General features: G+C 35.9%; 2 protein-coding genes across 2 annotated transcripts; one reads left to right on the top strand and one right to left on the bottom strand.

Moving 5' to 3' along the window:
• Nucleotides 1–1,405: 1,405 nt before the first annotated feature.
• Nucleotides 1,406–12,105, top strand: oxnad1 (oxidoreductase NAD-binding domain containing 1). Its single transcript, NM_001200945.1, is given in 9 exon segments — nt 1,406–1,813; nt 2,006–2,063; nt 2,388–2,494; nt 4,546–4,687; nt 7,530–7,551; nt 7,554–7,568; nt 7,570–7,760; nt 11,481–11,589; nt 11,735–12,105. Coding segments are annotated over 9 exon segments (894 nt in total). The 5' UTR covers nt 1,406–1,721; the 3' UTR covers nt 11,893–12,105.
• Nucleotides 12,106–14,428: 2,323 nt separating this feature from the next.
• npvf (neuropeptide VF precursor) lies at nt 14,429–20,502 on the bottom strand. Its single transcript, XM_017481035.3, has 3 exons — nt 20,314–20,502; nt 16,970–17,364; nt 14,429–14,553 (listed from the first exon to the last, which is right to left on the bottom strand). Exons 1-3 carry the CDS (start codon nt 20,470–20,472, stop codon nt 14,466–14,468), a joined length of 642 nt encoding a protein of 213 aa, XP_017336524.2. The 5' UTR covers nt 20,473–20,502; the 3' UTR covers nt 14,429–14,465.
• Between the last annotated feature and the right edge of the window lie 3,928 nt (nt 20,503–24,430).

Below are 24,430 nucleotides of genomic sequence, written 5' to 3'. Positions count from 1 at the left end.
CCATTCGCATAATTGTCCAACAGTCTCTGACATCGGTGTGCTGGAATTTTTGACCACCCTTGGATGAAGCTGAGGGTCCCGTGGGATCAATGGCTTCTTGTAGTGCTGCTAGATCTTCAGGGTTCAATAGGTTGTCAGCTGTGGGACTGACAATGACATGTTGTGGGTCAGTGGGTAGACCACAATCCTCCCAGTCAAGCTCCTGAAGGTACAGTTCCTAAACAGAAGCAGAAAATTTAAGAATTGATTAATCATTTATTGTGCATCAAATCACACTTGCTTCCAAAAAACTGTAAAACCAGTGACAGTGACCATCCGAGTTTCTGGTTTATAGTTGAGTTGACAAGAGACATTCAATGCAGTGAAATGTTTTCATATTTCCATTCTGTCATCAAGTTATTTAAGATTTGTGTAGTAACTTGTAGAAAGCTTGGAATTACGCAAGTGTGCAATTAAAGAGAATCTGAAAGCTTTAAATATAAAGTAAGCACAGCAGATTCAACTCAGAGCACAACTGTCTCCCACAGCAGAGAGAATTCTAGCCCAAACCCGCTCTGGGGGGGAAAACCCATAATGAACTTTATGCATGCTCAGATTGTGTATAATTTAAGAAGGCACTACACACAACAGAGTGTTAAGATTATTACAGTTAATTAAAACGCAGCCTTGCTCTAGTTAGTAGTAACACTAGATTCCCCTATAGGCTCCAAGCTAATGATGTGGTAATGTGGCTGGCTGTCTGGATGTGGAATTAACTTTTTTTTTTTTAGGGGAAAAAACCCAAAACAAAACCGGAAGGGGTTTAATTATTGCTTAACTGAGAAAGAAACTCACCTCTTCGCCGCTCATTTCGACGGCTGTATCCCTGGTGTAATGTTATGTAACATTGTTGTAACGCTTCTCCCGGGACACTAGTGTATATTGGCCGACAGCGCCATCTGTTGGTTTGAAAGAAGAAGTTGCTCAGCTGCATTTGTGAGAAAGTCAAGCCGGGGGGAAAACAGGTCACGTTTCTCACAAACATGACAGAGATATGCATTGGATTCTTTTATTCGCTCAAATATCTGTAGAATGGTTTTGTGAAATATGATTTAGGCTCATATTTTCCATTTATTTGTTTACACCTCTTACACCGGTTTCTCTCAAATTGCCGTTTGTATTTGTAAATCGCTTTCGGTTTATTTGAGAGTCGAATTTTCCTTTGCAAAGCAGATTGTATTTGTTTGTGAAATGGTTCATTTATTTATTTAATTTCGGCACATTTTTTAAATCTCCATAGGGGAATTCGCTTGTTTCCGACGTTTATTACCACAGTGACGGTCCTCTTGTCTGCGCAATTCTTTTGCGGACTTGGTTATCTAAATCATGCCCATGAACTCGAGTTACCGGTAACTACTTCCGGTTCATGTCTGCGTTTACTAAGAGCATGACAGAGGTTAAATAGCTATGTTTTAACACAGTCATTGAAGAGTAGAATTGTACTGAATTACGTTGCGGATTACGTTGTGAGTAGATGTTTTCGGGTTTGGTATTATTTTTGAGATTACCCAGGGATTTTTTTTTAAGATAGTAAAACGTGAGAGATTTAGAGCGCAAACTAGATTACCCAGTGCAGCTACTACACATGATCAGGCTGCGAAGAACCTGCTGGTCTGCTACATTAGTTCCCATATATTTTAGTTACACAGTAACTTCCCAGTGTAAACTTCAACTCCAGCCCAATGAGTCTGCGGTGTGTTATAATTACTGCTCGGTGTTTTGTTGGGGCTGCGCGGTCACTACAAGCCCCGAGTAACCTGTTCTGTTCATCGAGGTTAGTTCCCAATGTCTCAGATGTTTGCAGAAAATAAAACAAACAAGATTTGATAATCATGTTGTCGTACAGTCATCTGCGATACATGCGTATGTGCCTTCTGCTTTACTGAGTATTGTTTTAAATACAATGAACTTGAGGTGTACAGAACCTGAATATTGGCATCCTGTCCTTTTTTTTTTTTTTGCACAGAAACATATCACGACAAGCTGATCACCTTGAAAGGACAGCTAGTGTTTACAGACAAAAGGTGAGTCCTCATGTAATAAGACAGTAGATCAGGGAAGCAGAGGCAACATGCAGAACAGCATTCCAGATGTTCAAACGGCATTTTGTTACCTGGCTCAGATCCTACAAGGTCACACATGTCCCTGCTGTCAACCTCCTGTATCTCATGTGACAGACATTTTATATAATTATCAATTTCGGAATTATCAAGATGAAGTGCTGTTTGTTCCAATCTGAGCAGTACAATAATGCAATAAAGCTGTGACTCTCTTAGCACCTGTCATGTTTGGATGATGATTATATAGTTGTTGTTAGTTAGCTCAACTAGGTGTGTTTGTTTTTGTAGGCCATGTTCTCGGCACGAGTTTGTGCCATTAAAGATGAGTCAGACACAGTGAAGAGGCTGCAGCTGGAGGTGCCGCATCCTGAATTTAGTTTCCGTGCTGGCCAGTGGTAAGGACTGTGTGATTATGAAATATCATGTTAATACTTTGGTCAGATCACACTTTCTTAGGACTGATGTATATACATTGCCTATATATATATATATATATAAGGTAATACACTATCAAATGATACATAAAATTGACATTGACCGATCAGTCACATGGAAAAAGTAAGTTCACACCTTCAAATCCATAAATTTAGAATCAGGTGTTCAAGATTGGGTGCCATTGATTAGAACAGACTTTGAAACTGTATCATTTCAAGCTACTTACAGTATAGTTTGAGGTAGTTGAGCTACAGTCAAGCTACCCTTTTAAAAAAGTAGTTAGTTACACTACAAGTTACTAAGAAATAGTAGCTAATTACATTAAGCTACTTAAATGGGCAACATTTTAGTATGTCATGATTGTGAATCAGCTTATAAATAACTAGAATTGTGCATAAAGAACTTAAACACAATTTAAAGTTAATTTAGAACAATTATGATGTTATAGTCTTGTTTTATTTATAGACCATCAAAAGACAGTAGCGGCTGATGATAAAAATTTTTGCAGAGGATGCAAACAAAGTGTAAATAATTAAAGTTATTAATGCCGGCCTGAATGTAATTGTTAAATAGCCATTTAACAGGTGAGGTAAAAATGTATCACCACTGCTTAGCTAAAAATAGAAAATGCAACTGTTAAAGCATGCAATAAGATACCACAAATCAATGAATTTGAATTTAATGTGGGTTTATTAATAAAGTAAGCAAGGTAATCACTCAAAAAAAAAAATCACTGTAATGTTGCCTAAGCAATGGCCAGTAGCACTACTTGAAAATAGATTTTGCCCATGCCTTGTAATGCCAATCCTGTAGCCTTCATCTAGTTGTTCAGGACTGCTAAGCTTCTCAATAAACTGTAGCTTCATAGCATTGTCAAGATGGCTGCAGCAACTTTTAGGACCTACAGACACACTCATTTGGCCGAAATATGTGAACGAAATACAATGTTGATTTTTTAAATAAATGCTAACATGACTACCAGGCGAATAGTACGACTAAGTAATTTTATTTCATAATTATTTTGTAATATATATTTAACTTATCTTTAAAGGGGTCATGTCATATGATTTTTAAACGGTAATTATTTTGGTTATTGAGTGTAATAGAATAGGTTAACATGCTTGAACATTCAAAAAAAAGTCATATACGGTACATTATTGCAGTACCTCTATTCCCAGGCTGCCTGAAATGCTCATATTTCTCCAAAGCCCCTCCGTCCGAACAGCCCAGAGTGCTCTGATTGGCCAGCTGTCCTGTTGTGTTATGATTGGCCAAAAACCTCAAGCATGAGTCAGAAATGTAACGCCCCTTGGATTAATTTCAGCTAAAGCTTCTATTGCTCCTAAGCAACATGTCGGTTTTACCATATCAGAAAAAGGCAACTTTGGATACATTTTTAATCCTTATCACATCACCAAAACAGGGTAGGTTTTTGTTATATCCTGTCCTAAATCAGCACAGCCCTGATTCCCATTTGTTTGCCTGATCAATGACAGAACAAAAACTTTAACATATGCTCAAGAGGTTTAAACTTGTAATCCATAAAATCTTGAGGGGAAGACACTATAATCTGCTCTAAGAAACAATCTACAATCCCTCTCTGTTGCAATTACACCTGCCTATGTTACACCTGCCTATGTTACACCTGCCTATTATAATACCTATGTGTATTATAAGTGAGGTCATACATATATAAGTTATAAAATGCTGAGATATTACATTTTCAACATTTAAGATAAAAGTTTGTTGGTTGACGTGAGGTATAGTAAAGACGTAAATTGGAGTCAGATCATTTAGTTAGCTAATATTATAATAATTATGTAATAGATTAACACACGCATGCTGCTTTTCCCATCATTGATTTTAGGAAAGCAAAGGAGTAAGTCCTACAATTTGGACATGGTTCTACAACAGTCTGCTCTCTATTAAACATTTTCAGCAGTGAGACAAATATGATGGTCTAACTTTAATGGTTGTGTATTCATGTTGATTGACTGTGTGTTATGTTCAGGGTGGACTTTTTCATCCCAGGTATGGAGAAAGTGGGTGGCTTTTCCGTGTGCTCCAGCCCAGGCCTTCTGCACCGAGAACGAGTTATAGAGCTGGCAGTGAAATACACACAGCACCCACCTGCACATTGGATACACACTAAGGTGAGTGTGTGCTGGGCACAAGTAAACACAATTGTGGATTTCCTTTTCTTATCATTTCTTTAAAGGACATCGTTCCTTTTTTTATTACATTAAATATTAGAAATGAGATTCAGCTTGATGATCAATATGACAAGAAGTAGTAATAATAATTTGCCTAATATCTGAAGGTAATGCTCAGATAAAATGAATACTTTGATAGCTGTAGAGCTCCATTCTTACAGAAGATAAGGAGACACACACATGGGTAATACACACACCAGTTTAATAATTCTCTTTCCTGCAATGCTTTGGCAATACTGTACTTTATTGGTCATGCCGATAAAGCATGTTGAATTGAATTGAATTGAATTAATAGTACTAAAAATGCAAAAAAAGGGATGTATATAAACCAGTGGTGTACAAATGTGAATAGTGTACAAACAGAAAAGAAGAGAAAAACAAAAGGGATAGAAAGCAACACTAAGAACAAATCCAAATGGCAAGCATCAGCATCAGAAAATATAGTATTCTGAATGACAAAAAACACCATCATTTCTGTGTCAGAATTTGAAACAACACAAATCAGAATTCTATAGAGAGTGCCCTCCACTAATATTGGCACCCTTGGTAAATATGAAGCCTGTGAAATATTCACCAATACTCTGCTCTCATGGATATCAAACAATTCCAAACAAAACACATTTATCCAAAAATATCGGTGTGCAACACTTGTTGGCACCCTTTTAGTGAATATTTTGTGCTACCTCCCTTTGCCAAGATAACAGCTCTGAGTCTTCTCCTATAATGCCTGATGAGGTGATATCTGTTGATATTTGATAGAGTCCATGATGGCATGTATCCTAACAAAATATCCAGGTCCTCTGGCAGAAAAACAATGACAAAAACATTGAAGATTCACCACCATATTTAACCATGGGAATGAGGTAATTTTCCATATGGCTACCTTGCTGTGTGCAACAAAACCATCTCTGGTATTTATTGCCAAAAAGCTCTATTTTGGTTTCATCTGACCATAGAATCCAATCCCATTTGAAGTTCCAGTAGTGTCTGGCAAACTGAAGATGCTTGAGTTTGTTTTTGGATGAGAGTATAGGCCCTTCCAACAACTTGTGGTGATGTAGGTGAATTCAGATTGTAGTTTTGGAGACTTTCTGACCCCAAGACACAACTAACTTCTACAATTCTCCAGCTGTGATACTTGGAGATTTTTTGGCCACTCAAACCATCCTTTTCCCAGTGTGTTGAGACAGTATATACATGCGTCCAATTCCAGGTTGATTCATAACGTTTCCAGTTGACTGGAACTTTTAATTATTGCCCTGATGGTGGAAATGGGCATTTTCAATGCTTTTGCTATTTTCTCATGGCCACTTCACATTTTGTGAAGCTCAACAACCTTTTGCCACACATCACGACTATATTCCTTGGCCTTACCCATTGCTGTGAATGACTAAGGGAATTTGGCCTATGTGTTACCTCATATTTATAACCATATGAAATAGGAAGTCATGGTTGAACATTTTTGCTGTTCCTACTTACCCAGTTGTGAATTTAATTCAAATATAGTCTCTCATATGAATTCATAGGGGTGCCAATAATTGTTGCACACCTATATTTAATAAAGTTTTTTATTTTTTCTATAAACCTGTGTTGTTTGCAATTGTTTGATATCCTGAGAGCAGAGTATTTTTGTGAACTGGTTTAACAAAATATCAAAAGGTTATACAATAAAAACAATTTTTCACATCCTTCTTTGCTCATATTTAAAAAGGATGCTAACATTAGTGGAGGGCACTGTAGCATCAAACTACCTTAGCAAGATACTTCTAGCCAATCCACCATGACGGCATCAGAAGGAAAAGCAGTATCAGGGAAATGGGTCTGTTTATACAGGATGCATTAGAAATTAAAGGTACATGCAGGCAATATTGGGTGCTTCACTGTAAATTTAATTAATCAGTCTCATTAAATCAGCCTTATTAAATAATCAGTGTCATAGAATATCCCCTTTTATTTTAGAACTTAGTTTAAAACAACAAATTATAATTTTTTTCTAATAGCAATAATAACCGATGCCTTGGTTTCTGAAGTATTAGTTGTGAATAGTTTGGTTTCTTGCAACAGCAAATTAATGACCACAACAACAATAAAATATCCAGTAAAATTGCATTCATGAAAAATAAATTGGTGGAGAGGAGAGTGATGTAGCCAATTAAGAGATGGAGGTTATTAGGGGGCCATGATAGATAAGGGTCAACTGGAGAATTTCTCTGACTACAGAGAGTCAGGACCTCGGTTTAACGTCTAATCCAAAAGACAGTGCTGTTTTTATAGTGTAATGTCCCCGTCACAATACGAGTCCCTCAGTTGTCCTAAGTGTGAAAAGATGGATCTTAACATCATATTTCCACTCTTGGAAAGGGGTCAAATATACAGAAAATGCTGGAAAACCAAAGGAATGTGCAGGACCTGGAGGATTTTTCTGAAGAACAGTTGGCAGTTTAACTGCTCAGGACAAACAAGGGACTCATAAAGAACTATCACAAAACAACTGTAACTACTTGAAAAATGTTATATACAGGAAAAACATTGAAATGGTTTTATGTTGTCTTTTGGATTATGTACCATAAATCTAGGCAGCGTGTTCTCTCTGAAGTCTCTAGGAATGTCTACAGGAACGGAGCTCACTGAGCATTGAACTATTGAGATGTGACTCTGCCACCAACGGCTTCATGTCTTTGTATAGATTTGTATGTACTTTGACAGTCCAAGCTTGCAGTTTGCATTTATTGTCCTGAAAAACTGAATTGACTGAGCTGCCTTTTCTCTCTCACACCATCAGTGCACATTAGGCTCGCATGTGGAAGTGCGAGTTGGGGGGGATTTTTATTTCGACCCCAAACCGTCTGATCATACAGTGGACCTGCTATTGGTGGCTGGTGGCGTTGGTATCAACCCCCTTTACTCCATACTAATGCACACTGCAGATCTACTCCGACTGCCACACACATACAGACCAGGACACACACACCTCTGTTACAGTGCCAAGAACACAACGGAGCTGCTTTTCACAGTGAGTGAAATATCACATAATCAGCTATTCTTCACTGATCATTATATGTGCAGTGTATATAAAAAGTCTGCGCACCCATATTAAAATTGCAGGTTTTTGTGATGTAAAAAATTAAACCAAGATATAAATCATGTCAGATCATTTTCCACCTTTAATGTTATATACATTGCCCTCCACTGATATTGGCCCCCTTGGTAAACATGAGCAAAGAAGGCTGTGAAGAATTGTCTTTATTGTTTAAACTTTTGATCTATTGTTTAAAAAATCACTAAAATACTCTGCTGTCATGGATATCAAACAATTGCAAACAAAACAGGTTTATCAAATGAAAAACTTTGTTAAATATAGGTGTGCAACAATTATTGGCACCCTTTTAGTCAATATTTGTGCTACCTCCCTTTGCCAAGATAACAGCTCTGAGTCTTAGTCTTCTCCTATAATGCCTGATGAGGTTGGAGAATACATGGCAAGGGATCTGAGACCATTCCTCCATACAGAATCTTTCCAGATCCTTCAAATTTCAAGGTCCATGCTGGTGGACTCTCCTCTTCAGTTCACCCCACAGATTTCCCTTCCCAACTTCCCATTTTGTAAAGCTCAACAACCATTTGCCACACATGACAGCTATATTCCTTGGTCTTACCCATTGTTATAAATGACTAAGGGAATTTGGCCCATGTGTTACCTCATATTTTTAGCCCTGTGAAACAGGAATTAAAGGTTGAACAAGTCTCCTGTTCCAAGTCTCCCAGATGTACTAAAAGAAATGTAAAACATCAATGGGAATATACTTCAAATATAATTTTCTCATATGAATTCATGGGGTTCCAATAATTGTTGCACACCTATATTTAACAAAGATTTTTTTTAGAAACCTGTGTTGTGTTTGCAACTGTTTGATATCCATGAGCGCAGAGTATTTTTGTGAATTTTTTAAAAAAAAACAAAATATCAAAAGGTTAAACAATAAAAACAAATTTTCACAGGCTTCTTTGCTCATATTTACCACCCAATGACATTCAAGGGAAAACCAAACAGAAATGTTTAAAAAAAAAAAATTTTTTTTAAAGAAAAGTAAAAATTTACAATAATTTAGTGTACACAGCCTTTTACAATGGGGCATGTGATTGTGCTCAGAATTACTTAATCACATTCAAACTCGTATTCAAAAGTAATTATGCTGCACCTGGCATTAGGTGGGGCAGTGGTGGCTTGGTGGTTAAGGCTCTGGGTTACTGATCGGAAGGTCGGGGGTTCAGTGCCCCAGCACTGCAAAGCTGTTGGGCCCTTGAGCACGGCCCTTAACCCTCTCTGCTTCAGGGGCGCTGTATCATGGCTGACCCAGCGCTCTGACCCCAGTTTCCTTACATGTTAGGTATGCGAAGAAAAGAAATTCACTGTGCTGAAATGTATGTGAGACCAATAAAGACTCATTATTAGTGAAGTGATTCTTATTAAGCCGGTGTAAAGATCAGCTATTTCTATAGGATTTTCTTGACATCTACTTGATAGAGTGAATAGATAGCTCCACATAATGGATAGCTCCACCTGTTTTGGTGCAAGGCCTCTGTTAGACAGCTGAAGATGAAGGAATATTTCACCTTTCAGCACAATAAAGACCCAAAGCACAAATCAAGTTAACAAAGGAATTGCTTCAGAAGAAGAAGTGCTTTGGAATGGCCCAGTAAGAGCCCAGATCTAAATCCTATCGAAAACCTGTGGAATGACTTGAAGGCTGTGCTCAGGAGAGCTCATTGCTATATAATAGGTCTGGAGAATTTTTATTGAAAAGACTGGAACAAAATTGACAAATCATGATGTTGTAAGTTGGTAGACAAAAAGACTGAGTGCTGTATTATAGGCAAAAGGTGCTTTAACAATGTATTTAGTTAAGGGTTTTTTACACTTGTTCAAACAGCTTATTGTAAGTTTTTTTTTTCTGTACTCTGAAACATTTCTTTTTGTTTTCCACTTGAATTTTCTTGGTTACTATGGCACATTAAAGGTAGGAAAAGGTCTGACATGATTAATCTTGATTTAAAAAATTTTTTTACATCACAATACCTGCAATTTTAACAGGGGTGTGTAGCCTTTTTATACTGTATTGGTGTTTGAATCATCAGTGCTAATAATCAAATGCAGCTCAGTCTTACAAAAGTGTGTTAGACCTAATAATAATAATTTCAAGATGCTTCTCATAGCGATAAGTTAATGTACTGTATGTTATTCTGAACCTTCAACTATAGGAACATACTGAACTTTTGTATTTGATTTGTAGACAAGAGGTTAATATTGAATTCTATTATTGTAAATCAAGGCTTAATACAATCTTAAATACGGGTCACTCCATGAAACCTGCAACTAAACTGTGACATGAGGCTAAAATGACAGAATAAGGACTTTTGAAGAACACTCACAACCTCACACTGACATTACCATCAGAAATAATGGCATATGGATCAAAAGCTAACATCTTCACTCAAACATGAGTTATGAGGCATCACATTTACTGTGATGCGCATGTAACAAGGACATGAAAATAACGTTGAATTTATCAACAAAATTTTTATTTAAAAAAAAGAAAACATTTGACAAGTCAATAAATAACAAACTTCAACAGTAGTTTGAAAATAATCAACAATTTAGACCAATCTCAAGATCTGTTATCTTGAATATTTCAAGATAACTCTTTAGTCTATTTTTGATCCAATCAAAAAGAAGGATTTAGAACACTTGGGTGTTGGGGGATTTTCTTGGGTACAGAGTGCATCACTAGGAAGTTAAGGTAAGACCATATCAGTTTTTATTTTAGTTTTTCATGCATTATATTCAATATATATTAATTGAGTGACTTCACTACACCTTGCATGAAACGTTGTGTGTGTGACCTGTTGTAACCTGGACGTGAATGTCCACAGATCTGGAAGTACTCTCGGGTGATGCACATCATGCCTGAATGTGGGGTCTGGTGGGAAATTCGAAGCTTGGGAATAAGGCTGCAGCAGATTCAAGCACAACATACTCAGAACAGGACTTTAGTTGATTTTATCTATAATTTTAATTCTGGTGATTTTCCTCTGCCTTTTTTTTTAATACAATAAATTGTGCTTGACTGACTGACAGAGACATATTGTTGTTACTAATGAAAACGACTTTTAAAAGACATTTCAGCCAAAAAGACATTGCACCTCTTTAATAAAATAAGAAGACTTTTATTACTAGGAAAGTGTTTTTTATTAGGAAAAAGGGTAGGAATTAAAGCAAAAAATAATTACTTTATTGGATAAGGTAAGGAATGTCACAGTTTCCGACACTAATTAATGGGGAGAATTTAGAAAGACTTTTTTTTTTTTTTTTTTTTTTTTAAATACAGTAATTAGGAACAGGATGAAAGTGAAATTATCTTATGTATATCTCAAAGTCTAGCACCTTACATTAAACATGATATTTAACAATATTTATTGCCAATGATTTATATACATTTTAATGGCTGCAGTTTTCACGGAGTGACCCTTTTGTTATTGTTGTACCAGAAATATGATTCAGCAGCAGAATTTGTTACCACAATTCCTTATTTAAATGGCACACAGACATCAACACAGCATTCACCCAATACTTTTAAATTGATTATAATTGTTTGAATGGAACCTGATACACCTATTATGTTTAATGGATCACTGTATTCATAGTTTTTGTGTGTATATAATTTGTTTCTTTCAGGATAGCATCATTGGTGTTTGTCGGGAATTTCCAGATAAATTCTCATGTGAGTTCCGAGTGACGCGGCAAGATTTTGAAATCAAGCCAGGCCTCCAGTCCTACACAACCAGTGAGTCCCACATAACCTCATTTATCTTCATTTATGTTTTCAGTCAATTTGAATTAAAGATGATTAACAGTTCAGGATTACAGACTTACAACATAAGTCCTTGATTTAATATTATGAGATGTTTTAACTGTGTCTTCACTTAAAGGTGGAAAAATATCACAGGAGGTGCTGAGGCATCACGTTAACCCTGGGCGCACATTGTGTTATTTGTGTGGGCCGCCACCCATGATTGAGAGTGTGAGTAGGGACCTGCAAAATCTTGGACTACCTATGGAGAGAATCCTATATGAGAAGTGGTGGTAGGTCTCCAGTCCATCAAGTGCCTGTGGGGCTTGAAAGAGGACCATCAGAACAGATACTTTATTTTTTAAATTCATAACTACACAACTGGACAACTTTACCTGTGCAATACAATGTTTCCTCCTCTACAAACAACAGCTTACTTAATACTATCACAGGTTATTATTCATTCATGGTCATATCAGGTTATATATAAAAAAATAAAAATAAATTTTTTAAAAACCCTGATTTTTATTTCCTATTAAAACAGTGTTTTCATACTGAAATTAAATATGTGTAAAACAAATTTTCTTCTTGTGTTAATGAATACAGTCATATAATACTGTTTTAACATGTGAACAAAAGATCTGTTTTTTTTCCTCTTTTATAGTTTTTTGCAAAATTGCTTACAGATATTTCTGTGTCTCAGTGGTTAATGCATTAACACGTTTTTCAAAACGATACACACATTTCCCAAATTCCTGTACTGCTTTCAGACCTATTCCACAACAGTGAGCTGAATGATAGTAAGTCAAAATAAAACACTGACTCCAAAACCATAAACACATTTTCACAAAATATCATGCTCAATCAGCATTTGAATTTCTACATCAAACAGTTTTTTCCCCTGGACACTAATTTTTTTGAGGGGTTTGGAGTAGGAGCAGGTAGGCTTCTTGTGACCTGCTCCCTGTAGGTTATTCAGGTGTTGAATGTGGATGAAATAGGACATTTGGTTATGTACATTAACTTTCCACTTTAATAGGAAAACACCTGATCATTCATGCAGTTACCTAGTCAGCCAATCATGTGGTAGCAGCACAATGTATAAAATCATGTAGATACAGGTAAAGAGCTTCACTTAATGTTGACATCAAACATCAGAATGTAGAAAAAATGTGATCTCTGTGGCGGGGTTGTTGGTGCCAAATGGGCTGGTTTGAGTTTTTCAGAAACTGCTGATCTGGGATTTTCACAAACAACAGTCTCTGGAGTTTACACAGAATGGTGGGGGAAAAAACAACAACATTGATTAAGCAGAAGTTCTGTGGGTGGAAATGCCTTGTTGATAAGAGAGGAAAATGGCCAAATCTGAGCTACAATGATTGCAAAGAGTGACACAAAAGTGAGTACACCCCTCACATTTTTGTAAATATTTGATTATATATTTTCATGTGACAACACTGAAGATATGACACTTTGCTACAATGTAAAGTAGTGAGTGTACAGCTTGTGTAACAGTGTAAATTTGCTGTCCCCTCAAAATAACTCAACACACAGCCATTAATGTCTAAACCGCTGGCAACAAAAGTGAATACACCCCTAAGTGAAGATGTCCAAATTGAGCCCAATTAGCCATTAAGCCAAGAAGACCACTGGTTTTCAAAAGGGTTCAAAGCTGGAGATACAGTCATGTGAAAAATTAAGTACACCTCATGGAAATTGTTGGTTTTTCTGACGTTCGGACAAGCAAACATTTGATCATCTTTGAAAGAGTGCCTATTAATGAAGTTGATATACTTAAACATTTATTCAATAGAAATATCAATATATACTTCAAAAATAAAATATACCCTTGGAAGTCATTTGAAATCTGTGCCATTTGTAGAGGATTTTCCTTACAGTGGAATGATGCATTTCAAATAATTTGGAGATCTTTTCCTTGCCAGACTCATTGGCATCCACAACCTTTTTTCTGAAGGCCTTATAGAACTCTTTAGATCTTGGCATGATGACACCACACACCTCAATAGCAAAGGGAACACCAAACACTAGATATGAGAGGGGTATAAATAAGACAGATTCCACCTGTACTCCCTAAGCAGGTTCTAATCACTGGCACCCAATCTTCAACACCTGATTCTAATTTTATGGATTTAAAGGTGTGATAAATGTAGGGGAATACTTAGTTTTTTCATGTGACTGATCTGTTTTTTTGTTAATTTAAATTGTGAAAAATGTCAATGTTATCTGTCATTTGATAGTGTGTGTATGTGTGTGTGTATATATATATATATATATATGTGTGTGTGTGTGTGTGTATATATATGTATATGTATATGTATATATATGTATATGTATATGTATATGTACACGCACACACTATGACCTCTGGGGGCAGGTTCACTCCCATCAACTGCTGAAGTGCCTGCAACCTCAGTGTAAACCTCTAAGTCAAACTTGGTTTCACAAGCTCAAGGAAAAAAAGCTCTAAAAATATGTGATGTACTGAAATGAAACAATTCTTCAAATAATTTTATTTATTTATTTATTTTTCATTTTAGCCACTGCTCACTTATGTTTTGACAAAAATATGTTTACTGTTATTTATTTTTATTTTTTCATTAATTTACTTATTAATTATAGAATCTTTATTTACTAATTTCTAATTATTGAGTGTATTATTTATTATATGACACTGTCCATAATGCTGACAGCTGCTGTACATATGGTCACTCAAGAAGACATTTCTAAATTTACTTTTCATCACTTCACAAGTGGACACATATATGTGCAAATATATACAGATTTTAAGAAAAGAGATGAAACATGCACAGAATTTTGAAGACACATTTGTCGGTTTGTTAGAGATTTCTTTAGATTTCTAAGTCAATGTATGTTTTACTCTTTAAAGCTTTATCTTCCTTTTCAACCACTTCAGTCATGTAGTCATGGTCTGGTGTCCTGTGGGAGAAATTAGTTAAGACAGTTAGATACAGAACATCAATGGCAGTAAATTTCTACAGAAATGATAGTAAATTTGAAATTAAAAGTATACCCAATTGAAGACTTTCAAATTCCTGTCCAAAACTGCTCTTTTTAAGAAATTATAATTTCTAGATAAAGTATTAAATACTGAATAAATATTTAAATTTATATTTTTATACCTTATTGTGAAACAATAATTTGTAATTTACGAACAAGCCAGAACTTTGATCTGGCTCTTTTCAGTGAGAATTCAGAGCCTTTTTTTGAGCTATTAAGCTTTTGAGCATATGAGCATTTTTTCCCCCTGTAAGGATTCACTGCACTGCTTTGTTGAAGATATGCTGTATGTAGTCAGTGTATTTAGGAGGCAATCACTTATGAGGACAAATGGAAATAAATCTTCCTAATGAAGCACAGACAGAACATGCAAAAACGCTTTAGGGCAGAGATGCTTACAGTATTCGTCATTATTTAAATAGATTTCAGGTGATACAATGCAAAAATAATTTTAAATTTGTAATATAGCCTATTGTATTTGTTTTTTTAGAAAGCAGAGTAAGCTTTCATGTGCCAATTTCAGCCATAGTTGATTGTGGTCACATGGTCCTCATTTGCATGGACGGTCCACGTTCTTGGGCAAGGCCCAAGGTCCACAAGACCATAGGGTATACAGTATATGGCCAAAAATATGTGGACACCCAGCTAGGCAACAGTTTAGGGAAGCATGTATCAGGTGTCCACATATTTTTGGCCACTTTTGTAACATTTGTCATTTGCTTTGAGTGCTCATGAGTGCCCTCTATGCATTCTTCAGTGTCTTTTGTTACTTTATTTACTTTAATTACTTTAGCTGTTTATTGTGATCAAATACCTCATTTAAATTATTACATATTACATAATTAATGACCGCAGTCTAAGTACAAATGATTTTATATGGAGGTACTCCTGGCAAATAGCTGAATTTACCAGTGTTTGGGGCGGCTGTGGCTCAGGTGGTAGTTGTCCATTTATCATAGGGTTGGCAGTTCAAGTCCCAGCCCACATGTCTCCACATGCCAAAGTGTCCTTGGGCAAGATACTGAACCCCAAGTTGCTCCCTATTACAGGCTAGAGTCTTGCATGGTAGCTCTACTGCCATATGTGTGTGTGTGTGTGTGTGTGTGTGTGTGTGTGTGTGTGTGTGTGTGTGTGTGTGTGTGTGGGAATGAGTGAATGTGAAACAGTGTAAAGCACTTTGTAGAATTGCTAAGGTTAAAAAGTGCTATATAAGTACAGATCATTTACCATTTACATCATTTGAATTTGCCAGTGTGATGATGTGCGTCATATTGTAACCAATTATTTCTGGCTTGGAGCTCACTGAAACAATCATCTCGAGCGTTTGAGTGAGTAATGAGTGTGTAAGGCTCTGTTGGTATTGCTGAATTGTGATACATCATGAAAGCAGTGTGCTAAATAGAATAAGCAAAATACAGGAATGTGATGAAGTCTTGAGGACTTTAAGGTCCCAAAAGGTCCTTTTACACCCTCAAGCCCTTACCTGTGCACAGCAGGTCCAGGTTGAATGCCCAAATGATGCAGACCTACAGTATACAATTGATTGTGCGTGTGATGGTGCAAAACATTCCAGTTGACTTTAGTTCAGGACTTTCATGGTGGTTTGCCATTAAGCAATACCAACCAAGAGTAAGAAAATATTTATTTACAAAACATAGGATAGCAGGGAAAGTCTAATTAGTATTCAAGAGGGAAGCACTACTTGATTGGCTGGTGAAAGGTTTTGGTTCTGCCACATTATGGTTTTAACAACCATGTCAACCCCCAAAATCAAGTCTAATGGCAGAGATCACCGTTTGTTTACCTATTTCACTTGCAAACAAAGCAAAAATAATCATAATCAAAAACACCAGGAAAGGTGTATATATACTGAGCTGTGTTTTATGTATGTTATGTTAACCATGCAGGAATAAGCATTTGAAACCAGGAATTAAAATAACTCAGAAAAACCAGATGACTGTACGCAGTAGCTCCATATATATTAATGTATAGTCTGTAGGCTAAGTAGTATTAAGTACTAAGTAGTATTACTAGAGCAAGGTCTTGGCAGAGGATTGCAGGGTGCCATTGAGATAGGGTTACTGTAAAACCAGAAATTTCATCAGTAAGTACCACTGAGTTTGCATAATTGATTGCTTACAGGTCCAGAACTATAAACAGTCTTTGTAATTATATGCACTTGAATGTGAATTGGAAATAAATGAATATTTCCATAAATCTTTATTAAGTTATACTTTCAACCACTATTTTACCTTTTTTTTTCTAAATATATTAATATTTTTACATAGCCATGAAATTTCATAGAAATATTTGATTGCTAACAATTGAATCTTACCTAAGTGATGGCATCTTACAGGTGTGTACAAACACAGCTCCTGCGCGAAATGAATCACCAACCAAAAGGTTTCTCTTGCCAAATCTCTGTGGGAGTGTGGCTGAAGGTGGGTTCTCACTGCGGCGGCACATTGTACACTGCATACCAGAGGTAGGTTTGGTGTTTTCAGAGCGACCAAACCTTTGTGGTAGGTTGATAGAGGACTTGGGCATCCGTAGCATATGTGCAGAGCCACGGCCAAAGCGGAGAGGCAGGTTGGCATGCGTATGCACTGATTTTGCCAAGAGTGGGTGTAGGCGAAGGATGGTAGGTGAGTTTACTCTGCTGCTGCTGGTTGGAGCCATGTTCAGTGTGGAGTCCTCCATTTCCAGACTCCGGGGAAGATCTTCATTGCTCTTTAAAGATGTGGACATACAAGGTGAGTATTGGGGGATAATAGATAACGGACATTTTTGTGTTCATTTAGTTTACCTTATTGGTGTAAATTGACCATGTTGGTCACTGATGAACAAAAGTGAACGAATAACACAACACAATACAACACAACATAACATAATAGTGACATGAAAGGCCAAAAGGTTTACATTTTGCTACATAACAAACACGTTTTACTTTTATGCAAACAGTGTAAAATGTATGCCTTAAATTACACTCCATTTGACAATGCTGTAAAGAACACCACAAGCATCATTAAAACATTTGTACATTTCAGCGTTCTGGAGAAATTTCAATTATTCTATAATAGCAGTACCTTTATGCCACAGATGAACTAGGTCAGACAAAGCCAGCTGATAAATGAGTGTTTCTATTAGGTTATACAATTGTATGAGTATTTTTCAGTATTTAACCGTTTTCTTCATTTTAAAATGACCAATTCCAATCATCTAATGTCATGGTGTAGGAGCAGGGTGTTTGAACTAGTGGTTAGACAATCTAATCTATCTTGGCTTTTGACTTTTTCTACTATTCTAATGGATACTGAAAAACTTTGCACATAAATATTATCACACAACTGTTATGATAAAGATGCCAATGATTATTATTATTTTATTATTATTATTAGAATTTGTCATAAAATAACCAGGAAACAGGTCACACCTGGCCATGAAACTGCAAAATCAGCCAATTGTCCATTTACTGTGAAAATGTAGGGACAAAAAAATGGCTGTAATTCCTAAACGGTTAATGCGATATTTTTTTGTAAAACCCCTTAAATTAAAGCTGACAGTCATTTCAAATCCATTGTAGTGGTGTACAGAGGCAAAATTAAGAAAATTGTGTCACTGTCCAAAGACTGACTTTCTTTCTTTCTTTTTTCTTTCTTTCTTCATCTCTTAATCTTTTCTTAGACTAATCCCTTAGTCTTTTTTTATTTCTTTCACCTTGGCCTTTAAAATTCCTCTTTGTCTGACCTCTCCCCTTGCAGAACAGATCTGTTTGTAACTGTGTACACTCCTGTAACTGTGTAAACTCCTATAACTCGTTATGTGTTACGATTTACTATATAATAAACTGAAAGATTAAGGGGTTAATTCATTACCAATGTACCAAATAAGCCATATTAATTTAACAAACTGTCTTGGTGCAAGATAGGGTCATGTTTGATTATATGAAGCTATATTTGATGGTGTGTATTTTGTGAACAATTATGAATTGCTGTTTTAGAAAATTTACATTAGACATTTTACAAAGAGTGTGAAGAAGCTTTTTCTAAAGTTTCTGGAGCATTTATCAAATCTGTCCCACATTAATTAATTATTTAAATTATTAATGAATTCACCCTGTATGAATATAGGTGTGGACTAACTATAAGTGAGAATTATTGAATTGGTTAAATAAAATGGCAACAGAAATGCTGAGTGTCTTTCAAGAAAAAAGGTCTAGAGACATAACTTCCAAGTGTTTGCGAAATGAAAAAGTAGAAAAAATATTTTAAAAAACTGCTGATCTATTGGGATTTTCACACACAATAGTCTCTAGAGTTTAATAGTAATGGTTCAATAGTTTCTAGAGGTGCAAAAACCAAAAAACTTTGAATGATCGACAGTTCTGTGGGTGGAAATGCCTTGTTTATGCGAAAGGTCAGAGGTAAATGGCCTGCTATAGTAGACAAAGAGAACCCAATTAAACAAATGAGACAATATTATACTTGGTCATTTATTTATAGAGGAAAATGATCCACTATTACATATCTGTGAATGGCAAAAGTATGTGAACCTCTAGAAATAGCAGTTAATTTGAAGGTGAAATTAGAGTCAGGTGTTTTCAATCAATGAGATGGTAATCAGGTGTGAGTAAGCACCCTGTTATATTTAAAGAACATTGATCTATCAAAGTCTGCTCTTCACAACATATGTTTTTGGAAGTGTATCAAGGCATGAACAAAGGAAATTCCTGAGGACCTCAGAAAAAAAAAATCCACAATCAGTTGAGTACAAATGGAGGAAATTCAAGACCATTGTTACCCACTTCAGGAGTGGTTGACCAACAAAGATCACTCCAAGAACAAGATGTCTTATAGTCTGCCAGATCACAAAGGAACCCTGAGTAACTTCTAAGCAACTAAAGCCCTCTCTCACATTGGCTAATGTAAATGTTCATGAGTCCACCATCAGGAGAACACTTAACAACAATGGTGTTCATGGCAGTGTTACAAGGAGAAAGCCACTGCTCTCCAAAAAGAACATTGCTGCTTGTCTGTAGTTCGCCAAAGCTCACGTGGACAAGCCAGAATGCTAGTGCAAAAATATTTTGTGGGTGGATGAGACCAAAATAAAACATTTTGGTTTAAATGAGAACCTGAACCATATGGTTTAATCCCTGGCATTTTCCCTCGCTCTCTTTTTGTCTGTATCAAATTCTTTATCTGTTTACTCTGGTTTAATCTGATATATCTTATGTTGGGAATAAGTAACCTTATTAGTAAACTTCTTCAACTGTTTCATACACTTATTTTATAGCTTTTAAAGGCTTAAACACCTTCGAAATCTATCGATGTTTAATAAGACTGTTGTTGTACATAATTCTGACTTATTTTAATTGCTCTGAACACTGCATTCTTCATCAAAACAAACCATTTCAACTTTTTCAAACATATAAGTCCACACACAGATGTTAGTGTTTAAGCCAAAATAGCAAATTTACTATACTAATATGAGATTAATCAGTCAATAGAAATTATTTAAGAAGGCTCTATTACAAACATTAATATGATATATTTTAATCTTTGATAACTTTTTGGAGCATTCCGACAGCACTTGAATCGAAAATGCACACAACTAGACCCACTAGTGTGTGTGTTTTTTAATACTTTTATATTATAGACTATGCAAAGATTTACTTACCTTTAAAAACATTCTTCTTGTAACTGTGTTGATGTTGTTGTTTCCAGTAAGTGGAAGTTTGACAGTAGTAACATCTTGAAAGACCAAACTACTGAGGATGACTAGTGTTAGAGACAATGCAGAGCAAGACATCTTCCAATCTTTGTCAGGATCCAACATATTCCAGACTATTTATATATACACACACACACACACACACACACACACACACACACACACACACACACACACACACACACACACACACACACACACAGAGATTCCATACAGAACACCTACACAATAGCCGGCTTAATACAGGAAATTTGTAAGCAGTACCATTTCTTGCATTCACTAATTGCATTTTTTGCTGCATCATAGCAACTAGAGACAGGAGGTAGGAATTGAAGGTTTTTTTTAGACTGGTTTATAATTCTTTAGGGGGGTAATGTTACTGTACAGTATAGACAGGCAAAGAGTGATTTCCCTTTTTGAATCTCAGTTCCTCTTATGCTTTCTTCCTTCCTACAAGAGTTTTCCCCTTGCCATTATCACCTTCAACTTGGTCATTAATATTTCTGTAAAGTAGGGATGCACCGAAATGAAAATTCTAGGCCGAAGCCGAAACCGAATATAATGAAAAACTTGTCCGAAAGCCGAAGGCCGAATACCGAACACGTTTTTTCGCGTTTTTTCTTTATTTTGCCATTTTTTTTCACCATTGCATAAATTAAATAGTCAAAATGTGCTTTTTACTATTTTGTCTTGCTTTTCAATTACAAAAACTACAATTTCAAAATATTTATTTAACACTGAACATTTTTTTCATTCCAGCAGGCATAGGCTACCAACAAGGCACAATATAACTTTAAATAAATAAATGAGTAAAATAAAAATATTTTTATGTGGTCATCTTTGAGCCCCACTTGAATAGCCTATGTTAGGCCTACAAGTGACTGCTGAAAGAATGTAACAATCTTTAGCCTACAACTTAAAAGTGCATTAAAAAGTGCATTGACAAGAGTGAAAAAAATGGTTCTATTTGGTTATGTACGGCTGATTATATTTCGGATATATACCGCTCGCGTCCCTGTACACCTTGCAGAGTATTATAGTAGATATAGTATAGTTAGATACGTTGTTAATGTTATGATCCTTGATAGATTTAGTGAGTTTAAACTATAGATTCGTTCATTTAGTCCCCGCTGGTTTTTCCGCTCCCAGTCCATAGTACTAGTTCATATTTCTTGTTTTGTGTTTTGTCGCTGTTTTCGGTGATGGCGACTTTGATCTTTGATTCTTGCTTTGCCCCGTTTATGCCTGTTTGAAGATCGCCCGACCCTTTGCTTGTCTTGACTACGTTTTTTGGATTACGATTTTGATTTGTCTGCCTGCCCTTAAATAAATACGTCTTTACCTGCTTCCGTACTCTACTCCCTTACGTCTCGCGATGTGACAGAAACATGCTCTGGAACAGAAACAAAACAAACGCACATGTCCACAGTAAACATCCGAAGAGCAAGTAGCTTGTGCACGTAGCTTGTGCATGCGCATTAAAGACACTCCTTTAATGATGTTGTAGGTCTCTTGTGCATGCGCATTAAAGACACTCCTTTAATGGTGTTGTAGGTCTCTTATGGCAGTCGCCCTGATTTTTCTAACATTACTTCGTGTCCTTTCATCAATTTTGAATGGACATCCTGTTCTTGGCAATATCATTGTGGAGCCCCATTTTCTCCACTTGTTGATGATAGCCTTCACAGTATTCCATGGTTCATATAATGTTATGGAAATTCTTTGTACCCCTCTCCCAATTGATACCTTTCGACAATAAGATCCCATATATGCTTTGAGAGCTCTTTGCTGAAAATGGCTTCAGAAGTCAGATGAAACCAAGATTTCCAGAAAGAAACAGCTGATCTTTATTTGGGGCAGAGTTTGCATTAGCTGGTAATTGTTGGACACTGTCCGATAAAAATATTAACACAAAGTATCTGCAACTCCTTTAGTTGATGCCACAATTATATAGCATGATGCCATTCTAGTGATGACAGCACTTTGCTGCCGAGGAGCTTTAACTTTTCTGACAGTTTTCAAAGTCTTAATCCATGACTGCAGTGAGTTATATTCTATATTCTGGGCCACATTGGCAAAAGTAGTCTGCATCATTCCAGTCTCTAGCATGACCACAGAGCAAGGCTTCTCACTGTGGAATCTCATTAAAACAGCCTTGCGTAGTCACTGCCAGAAGGAGAAGGTCACCAGGCTGATGCGTATCTCAAGCTGCAGAGAAACACTGGACGTTTGATTTCACTTTGGCAGCAGAACACTGCTATGGCATGAAAATAGTCATAAAAACAAAGAGAAACAAATTTCTCTTCGGTTTTTTCTTTTTTGTTCCATTAAACGTTTCTAAAAAAAACAACAAAAAAACATTAATTGCAAGCACTGAGTATACTGCTTTAGGCCTAAAAACCTAACAAAGGCTTACATTTTTTCCCCCATGTTTGTCCTTCAGGTTATTGTAACCTAAATTAAATTCTGCTATTAGGACAATTGCCTTTGGGATATCTATATGCAGTATATCTATAAAATTAGCACTTAAATAAGTGAACCCAGAAATTCTAAATATAAGTGGCCAGAATATTGCACAAGAGATTACAACAAATAAATGGAAGCACACCAAGAACAAGGGTTAGATAGGTATTAGGCTAATTAAGACAGCTACTGACTCAAGTCTTCTCTATCATGCACACACAGAATAAACAATTATTAATGAGGGTAGATGATCTGCAGCTGTAATCCAATGAAAGAAGAAGACACCCACATTATTGGACTAATTAACACTCCAGCATTCAGTATAATATAGGTGAATATGCTCTGATGTTTGTTTACCAAATGGAGTACCTCTCTGACGCAGTGGAGGACACTGAGTCAACCCTATCAACAGAGTGGTATTTTGATTCAACTATTTTCTAATTGCAGTTTGTGCTATGTAAATATTGGCCCTTGCATTCTCCAGATATCATTTGAGTCAATGGACAGCAAGCTTACTTGGTTAATTAGCTGGCCTTTAATATTTCATTCACATATCATAATACATTTTTAAATACCTAGTTATGGTTAACTAATGAAATAAAATGTATATTTATAATGAAATTGCTCATTTATAATTAGCAATTGTATTACACTTTTTCAGGTTACCTGCACTACTCTATGATGCTCTGCATCACTATAAAGCAATATATTAACTTTGAAAATAACATTTAAACATTTAATTTTACCATTTATATTATTTTATCTATTATATATTATTTTGTTATTTATTTTAGCTATCTATGTTGTAGCACACTGGAATCTTAAAAACTTGGATGTACTGAGTAGTTTCAAACAGGCAAACACCAACTCAGTCTCAAAAATTACACAGACATTAGCAGTAATGCTAAATGATATTGCTAAATAATGCTAATAAATGCCAGAAAATTATGACTACTGATACAAGAAAGCAGAGTTAATGAGATCCAGGTGCAAATGATCAGAGGACAATGCCAAAACTAAGCCTGAAGCAGGACCACCTTGATGGCATACATTACATTATATTACATTTAGTCATTTGGCAATGCATTTATTTATTGCAATTTACTGGTTAGAAAAACAAATGGTCTGCAAGGGCAAACCAGAAACTATTCCTGATACAATGTTTCTTTAAACTATTACTGCATCTGTCCATGTTTAGAACTCAATTGATTCTTATTTTGTAAAAGTAAACTACAATAAATTTGTGCAATATATTAGTAAAAATATTTATTTTATCAACATATGAAAAATATAGCCAAAGCATATGTAATCTTTTTCTGCACAAGATATTTGGGGTCAGCTTGTATAATCACCAGTGGTAGCTGGTGGTGGTTAGATGGGAGATCAATAGTTCAACAAGTAAACCATTATATCCTGAGGTCTCACTGATGACAATAATAAACACTAAACTTATGGTTCCTATCGTGTAGTTTGTACTTTAATTTTACACACACACACACACACACACACACACACACACACACAATATCCCTTACAGAGTGACAATGTCAAGATGTGGCATAAAAATGTAAAACCAGAGATGTACATTATTCCTCTGCAG

This window comes from Ictalurus punctatus, chromosome 12, assembly GCF_001660625.3.
Source record: "Ictalurus punctatus breed USDA103 chromosome 12, Coco_2.0, whole genome shotgun sequence".
In the NCBI taxonomy this organism is placed as follows: Eukaryota; Metazoa; Chordata; class Actinopteri; order Siluriformes; family Ictaluridae; genus Ictalurus; species Ictalurus punctatus.
Note: the sequence above shows the minus strand (reverse complement) of the source record. Positions and strands in the feature narration are given on the sequence as shown.

Bases quoted from the DNA above. Each gene is read 5' to 3' on its own strand.
- npvf (XM_017481035.3), bottom strand. From the start codon at position 20,472: ATGTTGGATCCTGACAAAGATTGGAAGATGTCTTGCTCTGCATTGTCT. The intron at 17,365-20,313 runs GTAAGTAAATCT...ACATCTTTAAAG, and splicing joins CAAGAAGAATGTTTTTAAAG to AGCAATGAAGATCTTCCCCG. The intron at 14,554-16,969 runs GTAAGATTCAAT...TTTCTCCCACAG, and splicing joins TGTAAGATGCCATCACTTAG to GACACCAGACCATGACTACA.